The sequence below is a fragment of the Heterocephalus glaber genome, unplaced genomic scaffold (assembly GCF_053883595.1).
Source record: "Heterocephalus glaber isolate CG9 unplaced genomic scaffold, H.glaber_assembly_v1.0 deba00000594, whole genome shotgun sequence".
NCBI classification, from domain to species: Eukaryota; Metazoa; Chordata; class Mammalia; order Rodentia; family Bathyergidae; genus Heterocephalus; species Heterocephalus glaber.
The window spans coordinates 16,684,063-16,701,488 of NW_028258151.1; the positions used below are offsets into that span (position 1 = coordinate 16,684,063).

General features: G+C 53.3%; 1 protein-coding gene and 1 long non-coding RNA gene across 3 annotated transcripts in view; one reads left to right on the forward strand and one right to left on the reverse strand.

Moving 5' to 3' along the window:
- The window catches only part of LOC106009973 (uncharacterized), an 18,646-nt gene extending 13,887 nt beyond the window's left edge, over nt 1–4,759 (reverse strand). Inside the window, exons 1-2 of one of the 2 annotated variants that reach the window (XR_002397375.2) lie at nt 4,652–4,759; nt 3,854–3,891 (exon numbers count right to left, since the gene is read on the reverse strand). This is a non-coding gene — a long non-coding RNA (uncharacterized LOC106009973). Of the gene's footprint in view, nt 1–3,853 lie in introns of both variants that reach the window. The other variant, XR_002397374.2, reaches the window with a different exon arrangement.
- A 701-nt stretch (nt 4,760–5,460) lies between these two features.
- Rhod (ras homolog family member D) lies at nt 5,461–16,488 on the forward strand. The gene is made up of 5 exons (XM_004852260.4): nt 5,461–5,628; nt 10,309–10,396; nt 10,924–11,033; nt 13,296–13,430; nt 13,972–16,488. Exons 1-5 carry the CDS (start codon nt 5,497–5,499, stop codon nt 14,137–14,139), a joined length of 633 nt encoding a protein of 210 aa, XP_004852317.1. The 5' UTR covers nt 5,461–5,496; the 3' UTR covers nt 14,140–16,488.
- Nucleotides 16,489–17,426: the final 938 nt, after the last annotated feature.

Here is a 17,426-nt window from a genome sequence, read left to right on the forward strand (position 1 = left end):
GGGAAGCTCCCTGGGCCACCCCTGGGAGGTAACGATGGTGATGGGGAAATTATGGAAGACTGCCTGCTGGTGCACTCAGCTGAGTCTTCAGGAAAAGAAGGGACATATCAGGTGGCTAAAGCAGGAGAAGATTCCTGGCAGAAAGAAGAGTACATATCAAAGGGCGGGGCTGAGCAAAACCTGGGCCCATGTACCCACCTTGCTAGAGCAAGGGAAGGAAAGAATGGAGCCAGGGGATGGGTCCCGAAGAAAAAGGGGCCTTGTTGGTGCCCAGCCCATGACCCTGCTTTAGAGCAGGTAGATGCTGCTATCACATCCCCTTCCCACAGATGTGGAAACAAACTCAGAGAAGTTAGGTGACTGGCCCAAGATCACACAGCCAGAAAGTCCCAGAGCAGTGATTCAAGTTCAGCCTGGCTGACTATAGAGACTGTGCTCTTGACCACTAGATAACATGGCCCCTTTCCTCGACTCCTCAAAGGTAGGGCTCAGGGGCAGCAGAGAAACCCTTTGGGATTCTAGTGTGTTCTGGCTTCTCCTTTCCTCGCCTCCCCTGGAAAATCAGACATGAACATGGATGAAGAGAGTTCCTGGGAGGCTGACTGTGAAGAGCTCCGGGGAACCCCACACATGCCTGGACAGACGGGGAACTGACTAGGCAGCTATCACGGAGCCGGTGAGCAGGGCAGAGACCAGAAGCTTCCTGGAGCAGGCAGGGGCATTAGCAACAGCCTCACAGTGCCTGAGTGGAGGTCTCACCTGTGTCTGAGCAGACACAGCTGGACTGAGGCTCAAGAGACTGGGGGAGAGGCTCCATGAGGGCTTCTGGCATCCCAGGTGAAAGAAGGTTCTGGTCCTACTGAGAGCAGGGAGCCATGAAGGGCTCTGGCCGGGAGCAGGTCCCAAGAGGGTGAGGATCACTCCAAGGAACTTTAGAGGGGACACAGAGGACCATCGGCAAGCATTGCTCCTGGTCCGAAAGGGGCAGGCCAGGAAGGCAGGTGGCCTCTGAGAGACTTTTAGGTTGGGGGGAGCTCAGCAAGACTCCCACAGAGGTGCCTTTGGGATAGGAGCAGGGCTACCAAAGCTGGGAGCTTTTTTCCCATCTCCTAACCCCATCTATTTCTATCCTCTTCTGACCCCAAAACCTCCTCCCCTTTCCTCCACTACTCTCCTAGCCCAGGGCCTCCAGGGTCCCACGCTCCACTGTCTGGAAGCGCCACCCAAAAAGACAGATGTGTAAGTCACTGGCCCACCCAGTGCCGTTGCCTGGGCCAGGCAAGATGTTGCCACTGTGGCACTGCAGCCGCTCCTCTCCCCATCTGTTACCCTTATCTGTGCCTGCAGACACCCCAAGGGACAGGTCAGTTAAAGGCTAAGCAAGCACTGAGACCAGGCCTCTCTCTTTCTCTGCCTGACTACTGGCCTGGCTGGCCCACCCAAGAAGGCCGATGCTGGCAGTGCAGCAGGTGCAGCTGTCTGGGAGAAAAGGAGCCTGTGGGTTCTGCCTGGCATAGACCTGGGTCTGCAGCTTACATGCTGTGTGACAAATTCCTTCCTTTCTCAGGGCCTCAGTTTCCCCATCTGGAGAGTGAGGGGTTGGACAAGATGGCCAACAATGGCCTCACATCTTTGACTTTTGGGGGTTCTGTGGGCTCTGGAACCCAACTGCCTGGGTTCAAGGCCCAGTTTGCTCACTCACCAGCCATGGGATCTTGAACACATTATGTATCCTCTTTGGGCCTCCTTTTCCTCGTTTGTCAAAGGAGTGTTGTACACACCTCATGAGATGGAATGAATGACATGTGCCAAGTGTCCAGCACACAATAGGCACTCAGTAAATGTGAGGCCAAGACTTGGCAGAACGACACTCCAGGGCCCATGTGCCCTACCATGGCATCCCAAGGGCCAGAACCAGATCTCTGAGGTTCTGGCTCCTTGGCATGTACTTTCCCCTCATTCACCCTCCTGCAACCCTAACCCTAATCCCACATCCCAAAGCTAGGAACCTCAGGCAGAGCAAACAGGCTAGGTGACAACAGTCCAGAGAGCAGAGAGGCCACACGGGGGCAGCAGACAATAAACCCCACAATCTGGGACTCCGGGCCTCAGGGGAGGGGGAAGGTGTCTGAAAATGGGACAGAGGGGCCAAGTGGAGGCTGGAAATAGGCACTTGTCTGTAGACTCCCCCCCCACGCACACTAATCATGGATGATCCTTGCAAGCATTTCTTCCTTCACTCATTTCTTGAATTTCTTTTGAGCCAGTCCATCTTCCTTCTTTCCTTCCTTCTTTTTCTTCCTTCCTCCTCTCTTTCCCACTTGTCCTTTTCCCTCCCTTCCCTTGCTTGACCAGCCAGGCAGTCAACTAGACATAATATCCTGAGCCACCAGGAAGTGTCAGCTGTGGTCTCTGCCCTGGAGAAGGTCACAGCCTGGCGGGGGGCTGAGAGATACTGTCTGGTACAAGCGTCCCAGGGAGGAGACAAGCCAGAGTAAGGACTGGTCACCTCTGCTGTTCTGGGGTCTACATGTCAGTCACTCACTGTAAGGAAGGACTCTGGGCTTGGGATTGAGCGGGGGTGAGGGGAGGCTGAGGAGACTGAGTCACCCACAGGCCGGAAATCAGCAGCAGCCACAATAAACAGTAAAATAGCCTGTGGTACCCTGGCTAGGCAGACTGTGACCCGAGCCACCTCCTCACTCCAAAATTAAACTCCAGGAAAACAGTGCAGTCCTGAGCCCAACATGTCTGAGAGTTGGGGAAATTCCCTGCCAACCAGGCCAATGGTCATGGCCCAGTGACTACTCGGCCTCCTCTGGAAGCATGAGCATTGGATGGAAGTAAGACCGAGCTTTAACTCAGGGAACGGATCCTGGCTCTGCAGCTTGTATACCTGAGATAAGCAGTGCCTCTCTGAGGCTCAGCTCCCAAATATATAAAATGAGAGGCAGGCACCAGATGGTCTGCTCGGCCCACCTCACCATCCAGGTGCTAAATCCCATAATGCATATGGTGTGCTGTTGGGGGAGATTCCAACTTTGGGGTAACATTGGGGTCCAAATTCCAATTTGGCCTCTTATTAGGTGTGAAGCTTAGAAAAGAACCTAACCTCTCTGAGCCCCAACTTCCTCATCTGTAAAATGGGGCTAACAATTCCTACCTCCTAGGGGACAGGGCCTGCACATGGTTTGCAACCCACTAATGGTTGCTGTTATTATTAGGAAATGTTCAGAGAAACTGTAATGCTGGACAGCCGTCAAGTGTGTCATTAGAGTGATTATCACTATAGCAACCAAGGACAACTGCCTCTGCCTGACTCTGAGCTCCCTCCACTCTTGGTCTGGCCCCACCTTGCCTGACAACAGCAGCAGTGGGAAGCAGAGGGGATGACAAGGCTGGCAGCTGATCTCAGGGGACAGGACCCATTCCTCACCATTCCTTGGGGCGGGAGCTCCACTCAGGAGTTACACACCTAACCTGGTACCAACTCACTCCCCAGCCCTAGAGCAGTTTCGAGGAGAAAAGGGTGGAGTCTTCCTCCCTCCAGGTGAGGCCTCATCTAGTCTGCTGACCACAGCCCGGTGGTCAGGTGAGCCAGGCACAGGAATTGGGGAGCTGGACACTGCCTCTCCCTGCTCTAGGGACAGTGACTTCTGCCCAGGCTGCCTCTTTGGGCCACAGTGAAATTCAAAGGGGGCTAAAACGATATAGTGGCACACACCCATGATCCTAGCACTCTAGGAAGCTGAGCCGGGAGGATCACAAATTCGAGCCCAGCCTGGGCAACTTGGCAACTTAGGGAAACCCTGTTTCAAAATAAGAAATGAAAATGGGGGGAGGGGGGATTTACCTCAGTGGTTCTGCCGCCTGCCTCCCGAGCACAAGGTCCTGAGTTCCATCCCCAGTACCAAAACAAAAAGAAAAGAAAATGGAGGTATGTGATTCGATGGAGGTATGTGGTTCAATCCCCAGTATCAAAAACAACATCAAAGTGGGCTAAAGGTAATTTTCAACTGCCTGACACTGATTTCCAGGGGGGATGATGTCATGACCAATGTGGGGTTGAAAGTGAAATCCTGTTTCTTTAAGTTTAGTGGAATTACCTGGTTCAAGCTCTAGGGCAGTGATGGAGAACAAACTGCAACCCAAAACCCACTTATTTATTGCAAAGTACCAACAATTAAACCTGAAGTTTTAGTTAAGAAAAAACAATTCATACATTAACATTTTTTGTCTTAAAAGAAAAACAGAATAACACGTGTGCCATGGGTTCATCACCACTGCTCTAGGCTGACACGGTGCCCATTTTAAAAAGATTTAAACTGGCCACTGAGGGAGAGAGTGGCGAAGTGACAACAAGTTTTCAGATGGATACTGGATTTATTCCTGGCAGCCACTCCCCAACCAAGCCTTGCCCTCTGCCTGCCACAGGGAAGGATGGAAGCAGGAGATCCACTCGCTCTGGCCCCTATATCCTTGTAACCTTCCCTCCTTTGGAACATCCTTTCCCCCTCTATCTACGGTGTGATTTTGCCCCCAAGACTCTGGGCTCCTAGGTCAGAAGGATTTCCTGACTCCCAAACCAGAGTAAAGAGTCCTTTTTTCCTACTCTTGTCCCACTGACTGTTTCTATGCCCAGATACCTCACCTCTGATGTCCTGCCGGGCTCACATCCTAGGCTATGAGCTTCCCAAGGCAGGGACTTCCTCTTGAACGATTCAGGGTCCTTGGGCCCTTGGAAACTGGAGGATCATCTCTGTTGATTAAATTCTAACAATGACCCATGGCACCAACCATATGCTGGGCCCTGGCCTAAGCACTTTATAGATGGAAGGTTCCATCAATGACTTTACATCACACACCAGTCAGGGTGGCACAAGTGGTCACCCACCTGCAGCCAAGCTCCCTGGTGCTGGTTGAAGAGAGCAGGGCAGGCCTGGCAGTGTGAACCACTGACCCACACGGACATATCCAGCCACCCCTACCCACCTGGCCTGAAACACCTGGGCCCCGGGAATCCACATTCCTTCCGCAAAAGTCACCACCCTTAGTGCCATCTCCTTCCTCCCACAGAAAGTAGGCCGGGTGCCTCCTCCTCCCCTGTCTGCACCCACCCCATGATCACTGTCAGCTACGAGCCCAGAGTGCCCTCTTGAGGGCATAGGTCCCTCCTGTGTCTCAGCGCCCGCACACGGTGCTCAACCCGTGTTCCCAGAGCAGCTGAATGGGACGAAGGAAAGCGCCCCAGCCAGCCCTGCAGTCCTCGCCACCGCCGCGCCCTCGTCCGCACTGAAACCGCTCACCTGGGCTGGAGACCGCGCCACCCACCCGGGGACCGCTGCCACCACGGGCCGCAGGGCTCGCACTTCCTCCCGCCGCCCCGCCCCTTCCACATTCCTGCCTCGCTGGGCCTGCCCCGAGCCCGTCTGGCTCTGCGCGCAGCCCGCCGCCGCTCCGCAGCTCAGCTCCGCTCTGGCCCTCTCTCCGCCCGGTATGAAGGCGGCCCAAGCCGCGGGCGAGGAGGCGCCGGGCAGTGCACGGTCCGTCAAGGTGGTCCTGGTGGGCGACGGCGGCTGCGGGAAGACGTCGCTGCTGATGGTCTTCGCCGACGGGGCCTTCCCCGAGGTAAGTGCTGCGTCCACGGCCTTACTGTCCCCGGCCCTGGCGCCCCAGTATGTCCTGTCTGCACACAGCTGCCACGGGTATACGCAGCCCCGGACTCCCAAAGGGTCCCTCAGGAGGGCCTAGTGTTAAGGGCAGAGTTCTTCCCACTCTGCCATTGGGGGGGGGGCGGCGGGGCGGGGCAGTGATGTTATCTGTAAAGTGGGATGAATGGCACCTTCCTGGGAGGCACAGGGACTGAATCAGGCCATCTGGGTACAGCAGGACCTGAGAGAACACTTGGCCCAGCTTGGCTAAAAGAAAGATTACTTTGGAGCCAGACTGGCAAGTTTCAAATCATGTGTTTGCCACTTACAGCTGTGTGCCCTTGGGCAAATGCTTTACCCTCTCTGTGCCCTTTCCTTAAATGCATAATAGGAATAATGCTAGCACCCACCTGAGTTAATAAGGGAGGGAGTTAATAAAGGTCAAGTCAGCTCCAAGCCTGCACACAAGAAAGACTCACAGAAAGTTGGCAAATGTCCTTCTTGGGACATCTCCTCGCTAGCCCTTGCCACTACAGTGCCCACCCCAGGGCTCCACCTTGGAGGGGAAGAGCCTACCAGCTCTGGAGTTGGACATTTGGGTTGGCACCTCAGCTTTTCTACTGAATCCAGTGCCCCTTAGTGACTCGCTTAGCCCCTCTGAGCCTGAGTTTCCTCACTGCTGCACCATGGGGTAGAAGTAATGGATGGTTGACAGGTGCTGGGGCACCTGGTGGATCATGGGTGCTCTGGGCCTGTCAAGAGTCAGTCCTTCCCCACCATGCTAACAACTGTCCAGGCAGACTCAGCGGCCACCAAGTCCCTGGCCAGGGGCAGGGACTAGAGCTGCCTGCTGTGCCTCTTTGGGCCCCAGCAAGGAGTAGGAGTGCTGGGACCCTGTAAGTTTGAGTTTTCTCTTCCTCCTTTCCTTGGAATATTTTTTTTTCGGTACAGGGAATCGAACTCAGGACCTTGAACTTGCCAAGCAGGCATGGTGCCACTGAGCTACATCCCAGGCCCTCTTCCTCCTTTCCTATCCCAGTGCCCTCCTATCGCTGGAGTGGTGCAGGCACTGGGGTCTGATGAAAGGCAGGAGAGGCTGGGCCTACAAACAGCACTGGGCCTACTTTCCACTGTGGCAGCACCAAGCTACTTTTGTGGTTTATGGGGCTGACGTCACCTCCTTTGGACAGTTACATGGATTTTTAAGTTGGGGGGACATGTTTTCAGGCCCCTAGATACCGCCTATGGGAACCCAATCATTATGGCACTCTGGTCAACCATTACGGTACAGTTAGGAGGACCCAGGGGAGGGCATCTGGAATACTGAGGGAGGGGACGCCTCTCACCACCAACATCCTGAATCAGATGCTTTTGATGGTAACACTGTTGGTGGCGGTAACCGCCCCGATTTCAGAGTGGTTACCATGTTGAAATGGGCACCTTGCAGCCCTCAAACTGTGTATCTCTTGAAGGAGATGCAGAGGTGGCCAGGGGACAGGAGAGCATGTTTGTCACCGCGGGGATGGACACTCTTTGTCAGGGTTCTTTCTGTCTGGGAAACTTGGGTCACCTGGTGCAAAGAGATGCGTCTTCTTTTAAAGCACCGCAAGATTAAAAAACTGGACAGGCTTCATCTTACAGATGTGAACACTGAGGCCAGAGAGGCAGAGTCCTGTGTGGTGGCCCATGGCCCTGCTATGGCCTCCCTGGCCCTGGCCACAGTCCCCAGTGCTGTGCATGCTGGACTTAGTCTCCCCTTCCCTGCCCCCAGCCTCTTCCTCCAGGCTTTCTGCCTGTAGCAGAGGGCAGAAAGTAAGCTGTGGCCCAACCTCGGGTTCAAGGGGGAGAAAGTGAAGTGGAGAGAGGCCAGGGTGGGACCTCAGGGCTGAATGACAGCCCCTTGCCCAGTCCTGACTGGCATTTGGAACCATGAGCATTCCCATGGGGCCAAAACCCAGTGGCCCCCACTGAGGTGAGGAGGGAGGCTGCAGGGAGCACCTGCCTCTGAACAAGCTGCGACCTTCCAGGTCTGCATTCAGTGTCCTACTTGGGAAACCCAAACACACTCTCCTGAACTACGTCCTCATCCCATCTGCCTGGAAGTCGAATGAGCGCAGGTCTGGGGCTGAATCACCTCTGCCCTGGCCCAGCACAGGCTGAGCCCTGGCTTTCTGGCTGAGAAGGCTCAGTAGATAAGATTAGGCACTTACTGGTCCCCTGAGCAGAGAATGGCCCTCCCTGAAGTTCAAAGAGCACAACAAAGGATATAGACAGTCTCCAGGATCACATTCCAGAGAGAGGGAAGGGCGGTCACAGTTATAAATCAAAGGAGCAACATAGCCCCTTCCCTGAGTATTGGAGACCTCAGGAGAGGCAAGTGGCTAGGAACACAGCCTGGCCTCTGGAGCCAGACAGATGGCTCCGTCATTAACCAGGTGTCTAATGTGTCACCTTGGGCAAATCACTTCTCTTCTGTGGGCCTTACTGGAAAAACGAAGATTGCATTGAGTTTCCAAGTTTGCAAAGATAGGAGATGGTACAGTGAAGGGCTGTGGAGAGTGGTGGCCGATGGAGTGGTTGCCAGGGGCATTTGAAAAGCACTGGCATGAGTCTCTCAGAGCTTCCCTGCAGCACCATCAGGAGACCCTGCAACTGGTGACTGGGTGGCCATTCTGGGAGCTCAGAGGCACCATCCGTGCTTCCACAAGGGCAGGCTGATGGCAGACTCCCTGGCCCAACTCAGGATGGAGAGGGGTTCGGGAAGACAGCACCACATGGAAGGACACTGGTGGGGACACTGCCCCTGGCAGCCAGCTGAACAGTGAGCATTTATGCTGGGGCCTCACCCGTCAGTCCATCCTCCCTACAACACCATGACAGCCCAGTGACAGGACTGGTTAAAGCCACATGGGCCCATCTGATCCCAAAGGCAGTGCTCCTAGCTGCCAAGTCACATTGCACCAAGAGGCAAAGGGTCTGAGGGGAAGGGCAAAGCTTCAAGATGGGGAGGTAGGTGGAGCCCTTGTCTATTCCTATCAGTTTCTGCTGGTAGAAGGAAGAACAAGATGGCAGCTCCAGGACTTCGCCAACTTCCCCAGCTGCCTGCTATGGGGCCTGCCCTCCCTGCCCCTACTGCACCCTCCCAGGTGGCCTGGAGGACAGCACTGACCTACTGCCAACACACTGCTCCTCCCAGCTGACCAGGGCCTGACTCAGAGGGCCATAAAGTCCTCCTGCGTCACAGGCAGGTGGGGGCCCTACCTGGCAAGGGATGGGAGGCAGATGGGGCCCTCAGACTGTGGCCCCACCAATCAGCCCTGAGCATGTGATCAGGGCCTAGGGCCCCCAAATGCAGCGGATCTAGCATGCCCCTCAGGCCACAAGGCTCGCTTTATGGCAGTGTTGAAGTCTCCTCACCTATTGCCCAGGCCCCATTTTGTAAAACCTTCCTCTTTTTTGGATACTGGGAACTCAAGACCTTGCGCTTGTGAGGCAGGCGCAGTGCCACAAAACCTCCTTCTTCGTCCCTGCATGTTTGTCTGTGTACAAAACCTGTCCTGTTTCCTGTTCATTCAGCCTTCATGGAAAGAGAACTGCAGAGTTCAGGCAGAGCTGGAGAAGAGGGGCCTTTGTCTGCTCCTGGGAAGCAGGAGCATGGAATGTTGGGGAAGAACACCAGGAGAGCCAGTTTGGGGAAGGTCGCATTGGACAGGGGTCTAGTTTGGTTTTCAAGAAATTGAGAGGCACAGGAGGGACCCAAAAAGCTGAATGTTCCCCAAGGCAGGGGCTGGTCTCATTCATTGAATGCCCCTTAGTGTCTAGAACTGGGCCTAGAGAAGATGCTGATGTTTGCCGAATGGATATGTTATGAAAGAAAGAAGGAACAGGGGCCGGGGATTTAGCTCGGTGGTTCCACTGCCTGCTTTGCAACCGTAAGGTCCCGAATTTGATCCCCTGTACAAAAAAAAGAAAGAAGGAACAGAGGAACAACTGAAGGATAATGTCCTTCGAGGAGGAGGAGGAGGTAGATGAATGAAGGCTCAGAAATGGGAGTCCCAGTTATAAGCACAGTGGCGTACATCTTTAGTCCTAGCTACTTGAGAGGCTGAGGAAAGAGGACTGAATGTTCCAGGCCAGCCTGGGCAACTTAATGACACCTGTCTCAAAATAAAATTTAGTCTGGGGATGTGGCTCAGTAATAGAGCACGCCTGGGTTCAATTCCCAGTAACATGGATCAGGGAGGACAGAAAAGAAGAGAGGAAGGGGTCTCCTGTCCAGAAGGACAAAGCTAATGCCAACAGCTAGCATATACAGAGTGCCTGTTTTGTACCAGGCCCTGTATAGGGGTCTACATGGAACATCTCATTGGCTCCTTATAGCAAAACTCCATGCAAGGACTCGAACTCATAGGGATCCTCCTGTCTCAGCTTCCCAAGTGCTGGGATTGCAGGCATTCGACACCATGCCTGGCATAACCTCCTCTTATAACCCAGGAGAACACACTGTAATCCACTGGGCACTAGGCCTCCCCCGAGGCTGGCCACCTAGGAACCATCCTGGAAACAATTGCACCAGTGCCTCCCAAGCCGGAGGCAGTGCTATGGGCCTTCCTCACAGAAGATTCCTCACAGCCTCCCCTTTCCTCTTCTTCCTCAGACCTACAGTCCCACAGTGTTTGAGCGGCATGGGGTCAATCTGCAAATGAAGGGCAAATCTGTGCACCTCCAAATCTGGGACACAGCAGGTGAGTGTGTGGGGACTATGGAATGGGCGAGGTAGAAAAGGCTCAGCCCTGCTCCTTCCAAGCCAGGTGTTGGCCAGCACTGGGGCCTCCCTATCCCACAGCAGACCCGAGTCCTGGAGCCTGGTACTTTTAAGGGCCTCCCAAGCTTTCCACACTGGCTTTAGCATCCCTAAGCCTTGCCTGACTGTGACCTCTGCCTGCTAGCCTCCTGACCTTGCCCATACAAGACTTAGCTCGAAGCTAAAGTCAGGGAGTCCCAGTCCCTCCATGCTGCCCCTGGCCTGGCCTCTGTCTTGCCTCCACTCCTTCCAGAACAAGACTTCTCTGTACATGGTCACCCCAGGCCAGGGCTGGCACATCCCATGAGCAGGCCAGGTTAGCACCGCTTCAAAGGGACATTCACACAAGGCCCAAAACTAGCCCCCACCCTCCAGAAGCCCCTGTCTGCTGGCATGGGCTCCCCACTATTAGGGAAGTGCTGACAGCAGGCAGGGGATATGGAGAGAGTGACCACACACTCCTCCTAGGGCAAGATGACTATGATCGCCTTCGACCTCTGTTCTACCCTGATGCCAGCGTCCTGCTCCTCTGCTTCGATGTCACCAGCCCAAACAGCTTTGAAAACATCTTCAACCGGGTAGGTACTAGGACACGGGGAGGCATGGCCCCCATAGCCAGGCCATTTTGCGCCCTACCCTGGCAGGCCTTAAATGACATTAAGTCTAGTGTCTTTGGTACATTTATGAGGCAACTGAGGCTCAGAGGGGGCAATGACTTGCCCAAGGTCACACAGGAATTTAGTGGCAGGGTGTGCCCTCTGACTTCGAGTCCAGTGTTCCTTGCCTGCCCTCTACTGCTGACAGACCACTGTGGCTCTTTCCACTGGGACTTACATGTGAATGCTGGGTGACCCAGAGTCCCCTGTGTTTCCCCAGCCTGTGGCTGCCCAAGGTTGCTGGAGCTATAGAGTCAGATCTCAGCAGCTCGCAGCAGCCTCCCTCCCATCCACTTGACTGCTGGCTCTCAGTTGCCTCCAAGCTGCGCCCAGTGATGTGGGGTCCCTGAGGCTGCTCACAGGCATTAGGGGTGCCCTTGCCTGAGTTCCTCTACCTCAGCTATGGCACAGGGCTCCCTCAGTGCTGGAAGGACCTCCATAAAGATGGTACTCTAAGGTTCTTCTGGACACAGCCCAGGACAATTTTAGTAATAACAACTAGGATGGCAGCAGCAACAGTTATTAAGAACTCACTATGGGCCAGGCATGGTGGCACATGTCTAAAGTCCCAGCATTCTGAGAGACTGAGGCAAGAGGATGGCAAGTTCAAGCCCAGCCTGGGCAACTTAATGACTTAGTAAGATGATGTTTCAAAATAAAAAGGTTTTTAAAAAGACTGGGGATGTAGTTCAGTGCAAAGGCCATGGGTTCAATCTCCCATACTAGGGAAAAGGAAAAAAGCAAATCTAAGTGCCAGGCACTGTACTGGACACTTACAAGTATTTTTTGCTCTTTTAATCTACCTAACGGCCTAGAAGTATAGATACTATTATTCCCAGATTGAGTTACTTGTCCAAAGGTACCAATCTGTTCAAGTGGCAACTCTGGAATTTGAACCCAGGCAGTCCACCAGATACATCCATTCAGAGCTACTGAATGAGCACATCTCTGGGCCAGGTGCTGTTCTGGGCACTGGGGACCAAGAGGAACAGTGCCTGGGACCAGAATGCCAACAGTGGTGGCAGAAAGAGGGAATAGGTTCTGAATCTGCTGGGAAGGCAGAGCCATCAGGATTTGCTGATGGAATGGACTGGTAGGAGGGAGAAGTTGGGACCACAGAACTGGAAAGCAGTGTGGCCCTTTCCTGAGATGAGAAGGGGCAGGCTGTTGGTGGGGAGGGGGTAGCAGTGGGAGGCCTGACCCCAGCGGAGATGTCACCCCAGTGCATATGTCCAGCAGGCCAGCAGAGGCTGAAGCCTACAGGCCAAGCTGGAGAGGCCACAGAGAAGCTACTAGGCAGATGAGTAGGGTATAGAACCTTTCCCTATATAAGGACTGGGGAGGCTCCCTGGGAATAAGAGCAGCTAGCAGAGAGGGGAAACCACTGTCCAAGCCCTGGGAGAGGAGAAGGAAGCTGGTAAGACCTTGGAGCCAAGAGAGGGGGTCTTGGGTACCTTGAAGCCCTGGCCATGGAGGTTGAGGGGGCAGGATCCTGGTGTCAAGGCTGTCAGGGGCTCAGGTAGGAGCAGCTGTTGTGCATGGGTGGGAGTGTGGGGAGCCTGCCCAGCACCCAGCCCAGGCCCCATTTGGCTGCAGGAGCCAGACAGTATGTCCCACTGGCTCCTGAACAGTCACGCTCAATTGTGTGTGCACCTGGGGATGGAAAGGCCCCTCGGGAGCCCTGGTGCCCCAGCTGTGGTCCAGGCTAAAATAATCCAGCCCTGGTGCCTCCATTCCACAGAGCTGTGACATGCGATAAGGGCCCTCCCTCCTATCAGTGAACAGTTGAGGCAGACAGCAGCTGCTGCAACCATTTTGTGAGCTGACTTATTTTTAAATAAGCACATATTTGGCCCTATTCGGGAGGCGACAGTGAGAGCTCTACCTTGCACACAGGGTGGGGGGAAGCAGGGCCTTAGGCCCCACCACCTGGACTCAAGTCCTGCCATTTCCAGTTGTGTGACAAGACCAAGTTACCTAGCCCCTCTCAGTGCCTCAGTGGCCACATCTGCACAGTGGGTTCAATTAGAGAATCACTCTTAGGACCTGGGGTTAGTGAGTTCACACTTTTAAATTCTTAGATCAGAGCCTGGCCCTGAGTACTTGCTCCCTAGGCTAGCAGGAGACTGGTCCCGAGATGGACAGGACTCCAGATGGCTTATTCGCACACCTCTACCCCTGCAGTGGTACCCGGAGGTGACACACTTCTGCAAGGGAGTGCCGATCATTGTCGTGGGCTGCAAGACCGACCTGCGAAAGGACAAGACGCTAGTGAACAAGCTGCGGAAAAACGGGTTGGAGCCTGTGACCTACCACAGGGTAGGAAGCTGGTGGGGGAGTGGGCACCTCAGGAACCTGCGCCACTGTGCCATGCATGTGGCACACTTAGGGTTCTTGGAGGCCATTGCGGATCAGGAGCTGCCAGCATTTGGAAAGGGAACCTCCAAGACCAAGAATTGTGCACACCCGAGTTAGTCCCACACAGAACATGCAGTGATTCAGTCTGCAGGCCTCTCTGCTATGTACCTAGGTTAGCTGGAAGTTAATTAGTCAGTTTTTTAGAGGCAGAGACCCTGGCAGGCACTGGGGTAGAAAACAATAAAATATATAAGAGCATTTAAGTCAAGCTAGGGTGCAGGAGCTGAGGGTACCCTGGAAAACTACCACCACAGCAGGGCATGGTGGCCAACACCTATGTTCCCAGCAGTCTGGGATGGGGGGGGGGGTGCTCCACTGTTGCCCTGGAGACTCCCGAGATGAGACTGCTAAGAAGAGGGCTTCAGGGAGGGCGCACATGAGGCCCACCTGGGGCCCCCAGCTCACAGAGCCCCGTATACCTCTGTCTCTCTCTCTCTGGCAGGGCCAGGAGATGGCGAGGTCTGTTGGTGCAGTGGCCTACCTCGAGTGTTCAGCTCGGCTCCATGACAACGTCCATGCCGTCTTCCAGGAGGCAGTCGAGGTGGCTTTCAGCAGCCGCAGTCGCAACTTCTGGCGGAGGATTACCCAGAGCTTTTGCGTGCTGACCTGACTGCCCCAGCAGCTCCGAAAGGAGCTGGGCACTGACCTTCTGCCGAGGTAGCTGGGCTACCCCCAGTTCCTAGGCTGGACCCACGGAACGGACACCACCAAGGCTGGGCGCGGGGCCTGGGAGCCCTGGATTGAGGAAGGGGGCTCCCCAGCCCTGGGACCATCAACCGACACCCGTAGCCCAGTCCTGGACCCTCTTCCTGGAGTAGCTGTGCGGCCTGACCTGGCGCCACCTCGTGGCTGTTCGCAGGGCTGCACCTAAAAGTCCTGCTTCCTAGGACCATCCTCCGGGCAGAACCCACACCCCGCCTCTCCCTCATTTGCCCTACTGCCCCACGGGTAAGTGAAAGAACAAAAGTGACATCATTGTGTCCTGCTTCTTTTTTCAAAGGTCTTTACACACATTCCAAGGTGGGTAGGCGGCACTTCAGGAGACCTTCTTGGATCCAAACTTGGTTTTATCACTTCCAGGGCCTGGGAAAGTTCCTCATCTGTAAAGTGGGACAAATCAGAGACTTCATCATGGGGCTTTGGGTAGAGTAAGAGGATCATGAGTCTAACAAAAGTAAGGAGCTTAGCAGGTGTCTTGTATAAAAGATACACACACACACACAAAAGATACACACATCCTTGCTTGTATTTATTTATTTATTTAATTGTATTAGTCAAACTTCTCCAGGGAAACAAAACCAGTAACACACACAGACACACACACACACACACACACACCTGCATGTGTGTGGACCTGTAGGGTGCACTGGAAATGCAGGTGAGTCGATGTTGCTGTCTTGAGTTCAAATTCCACACAGCACCCAGCTGGATCCTCAGGTTGCTGACTTCAGGCAGAAGTCCTTCTTCAGGAAATCTCAGTCTCTGAAACCCTTCCCCTGACTGGACATGGCCCACCCACACTATGGTGGTTCATCTCCTTAAAGGTTTTTTTTTTTAAATGTTAATCACATCTAAAAATATACTGCCATCTCTACAGATACTCAGGAAGCTGAGGCAGGAGGTTCACCTTTGTCCAGGAGCCTAAGGCCAGCCTGGGCAGCATAGGAAGAACCTATCTCATAAAAATAAAATAAAATAACACCTTCACAGAAACATCTAGACTGGTGTTTGACCAAACAACTGGACACCATAACCTAGCCAAATTGGCACATAAAATTAGTCATCACACCAGGCATGGTGGCATACACCTATAATCCCACTACTTGGAAGGCAGGAGGATCACCAAGAGTTCAAGGCCAGCCTGGGCTACATAGTGAGTTCGAGGCCAGCCTGAACTGCATAGTGAGACCCTGTCTTCAAAACAAAACAAAATTTAGTCATCATGTCTATTTGTTTCTCTACTGAGTCATCTCACACTTAGTACTCATTAATGTTGAGGTAAGAGACCAAAAAAAAAAAAGAGAGAGACAATGAAGTAGAACTTATTCCTCCCATTTATCAGTTGAGAAGACTGAGTCCCTGCCAGCACCTAGCCCATTATTACATCCACCTTCCTGTTAATACTCTCAGCCCCTTGCAGGGTTCCTGTGTGATATCCCTAGCTCCTGTCACAGTGTCAGGCCATCAGAGAGCTACTTAAACACCAGGTTTTTGGGGATTAGATGACAGAACCCCAGGTTCTCTTAGGGAAGAAGCCTCAGCCAGCAGCTGGGTCCCCTGCCATCTTGATGGCATCTTGTCCTCCTACATAGGACAGACTATCCCACCAACCTCTGCTCCATGCACTTCATCCCCCACCTCCCGAACCTCTCCTCCGTGCAGGACACTGCAATAGGCACCTGACCTGTGTTTCCTCATTTCATTCACACTGTGACCCTATAGGATGGGCATGATTATTGCTATTTGTCAGATGGGATAGCCCATCTGAGGATATCCCAGGAGGGTAACTCGCATAAAGGTGACACAGATATGGAAATGGTAGGTCTGATATCTGAACACAGTACTACCAACAATAAGGACAGAGCACTCTGCAATGTCAGTGGGGCAAGCCATATGCTTATCTAGGGACTGGGGACAGAGATAAAGGAGACAAAGATCCTGATTTAAGGAAGGTGAGGTCTTAAGCAAGAAGACAAGGCTAGAGATGTATGTAGCTCAATGGTAGAGTTCTTCCCTAGCACATGTAAGGCTCTGGGTTCTATTCCCAGCACGCACACACACACACACACACACAAAAGAGAAGAGGTAGAAGGATCTTGCACCCAGAAGGCTAAGGTAAGTGGCTCTCTGCAAGTATGAGGCCAGCCTGGGCTGTGTAGTGAGTTCAACACCAGCCTGAGCTATGTAGCAAGACCCTGTCTCAAAAAAAAAAAAAAAAAGAAAGACAGACCTGTGAGAAGTCAGTGTATATAAGAATTATAGCTGGGGCAGGAGGTATAGCTCAGTGGTAGAACACTTGCCTAGCATGCACAAGGACCTGAGGTCCATCCCCAGAACTGCAAAAGAAAAGGAAAAATGAAGGAAGGAAAGGAGAAAGAAAAAAATAGGAAGACAGGCAGGCATCATAAAATACCTATTAAGGGCTCCAAGCATGCACATTTTGGAAAATTAGCTATCTGAGCTAAGTTAACTCACTAGGCTTGGGGAGAACAGAGAAGAACATTCTGGGCATGGGGAAGAGCAATCAGGCTGGAAATATAGGCCAGGAAAAGTTGTTTCCTATTCCCAAGCAGCCTGGACTAAAATCCCAAAGAGAGGAGCTTGTCATCCAGGTGCCATTTCCACATGGGCTCTGACACTGTTTCCCGGCTGCAGCTCAGTCCTATGACCCAAGCTGTGAGCCCTCCCTTGGCTTATGTGGTCCCCCACCCAGAGATGTTTCAGACAAAGCTTCGGGGCCGAGTGATAGTGGCTGGCTTACTAAATATCATGAGTGTTCCCCATGTGCTCCAGCTCAGAGCTCAGCAATGTTGGGGAATATATGTTTGGCTTTGGTCACATGGGGCTTACCAAGAGCTTTTATGAGATTCACATGATTGCTGAAAATTTTGGATTTTGGTCCAAAGCACCTGGGCAGAGAACAGATTAGTGTAGCTTTGGCTGCTATTGAATAAGTTGGTTTGGACCAAGTCCACAGGCATGAGAGTCACCATTGAGACCAAAAATGAAGCCATGGCCACTTACCTTAAGGCTGAGACTGATGAGTGGACAGCAAGGGGAAGGTTCAGACCACACCCCAGCAAGGGCACCCCAAGGTCTCCTTAGGAAATGACCCTCCCTCAATCTCCTGCAGGATTCCAAGTACTATATGGGAGACTAGATCACAGAGTGAAGTTT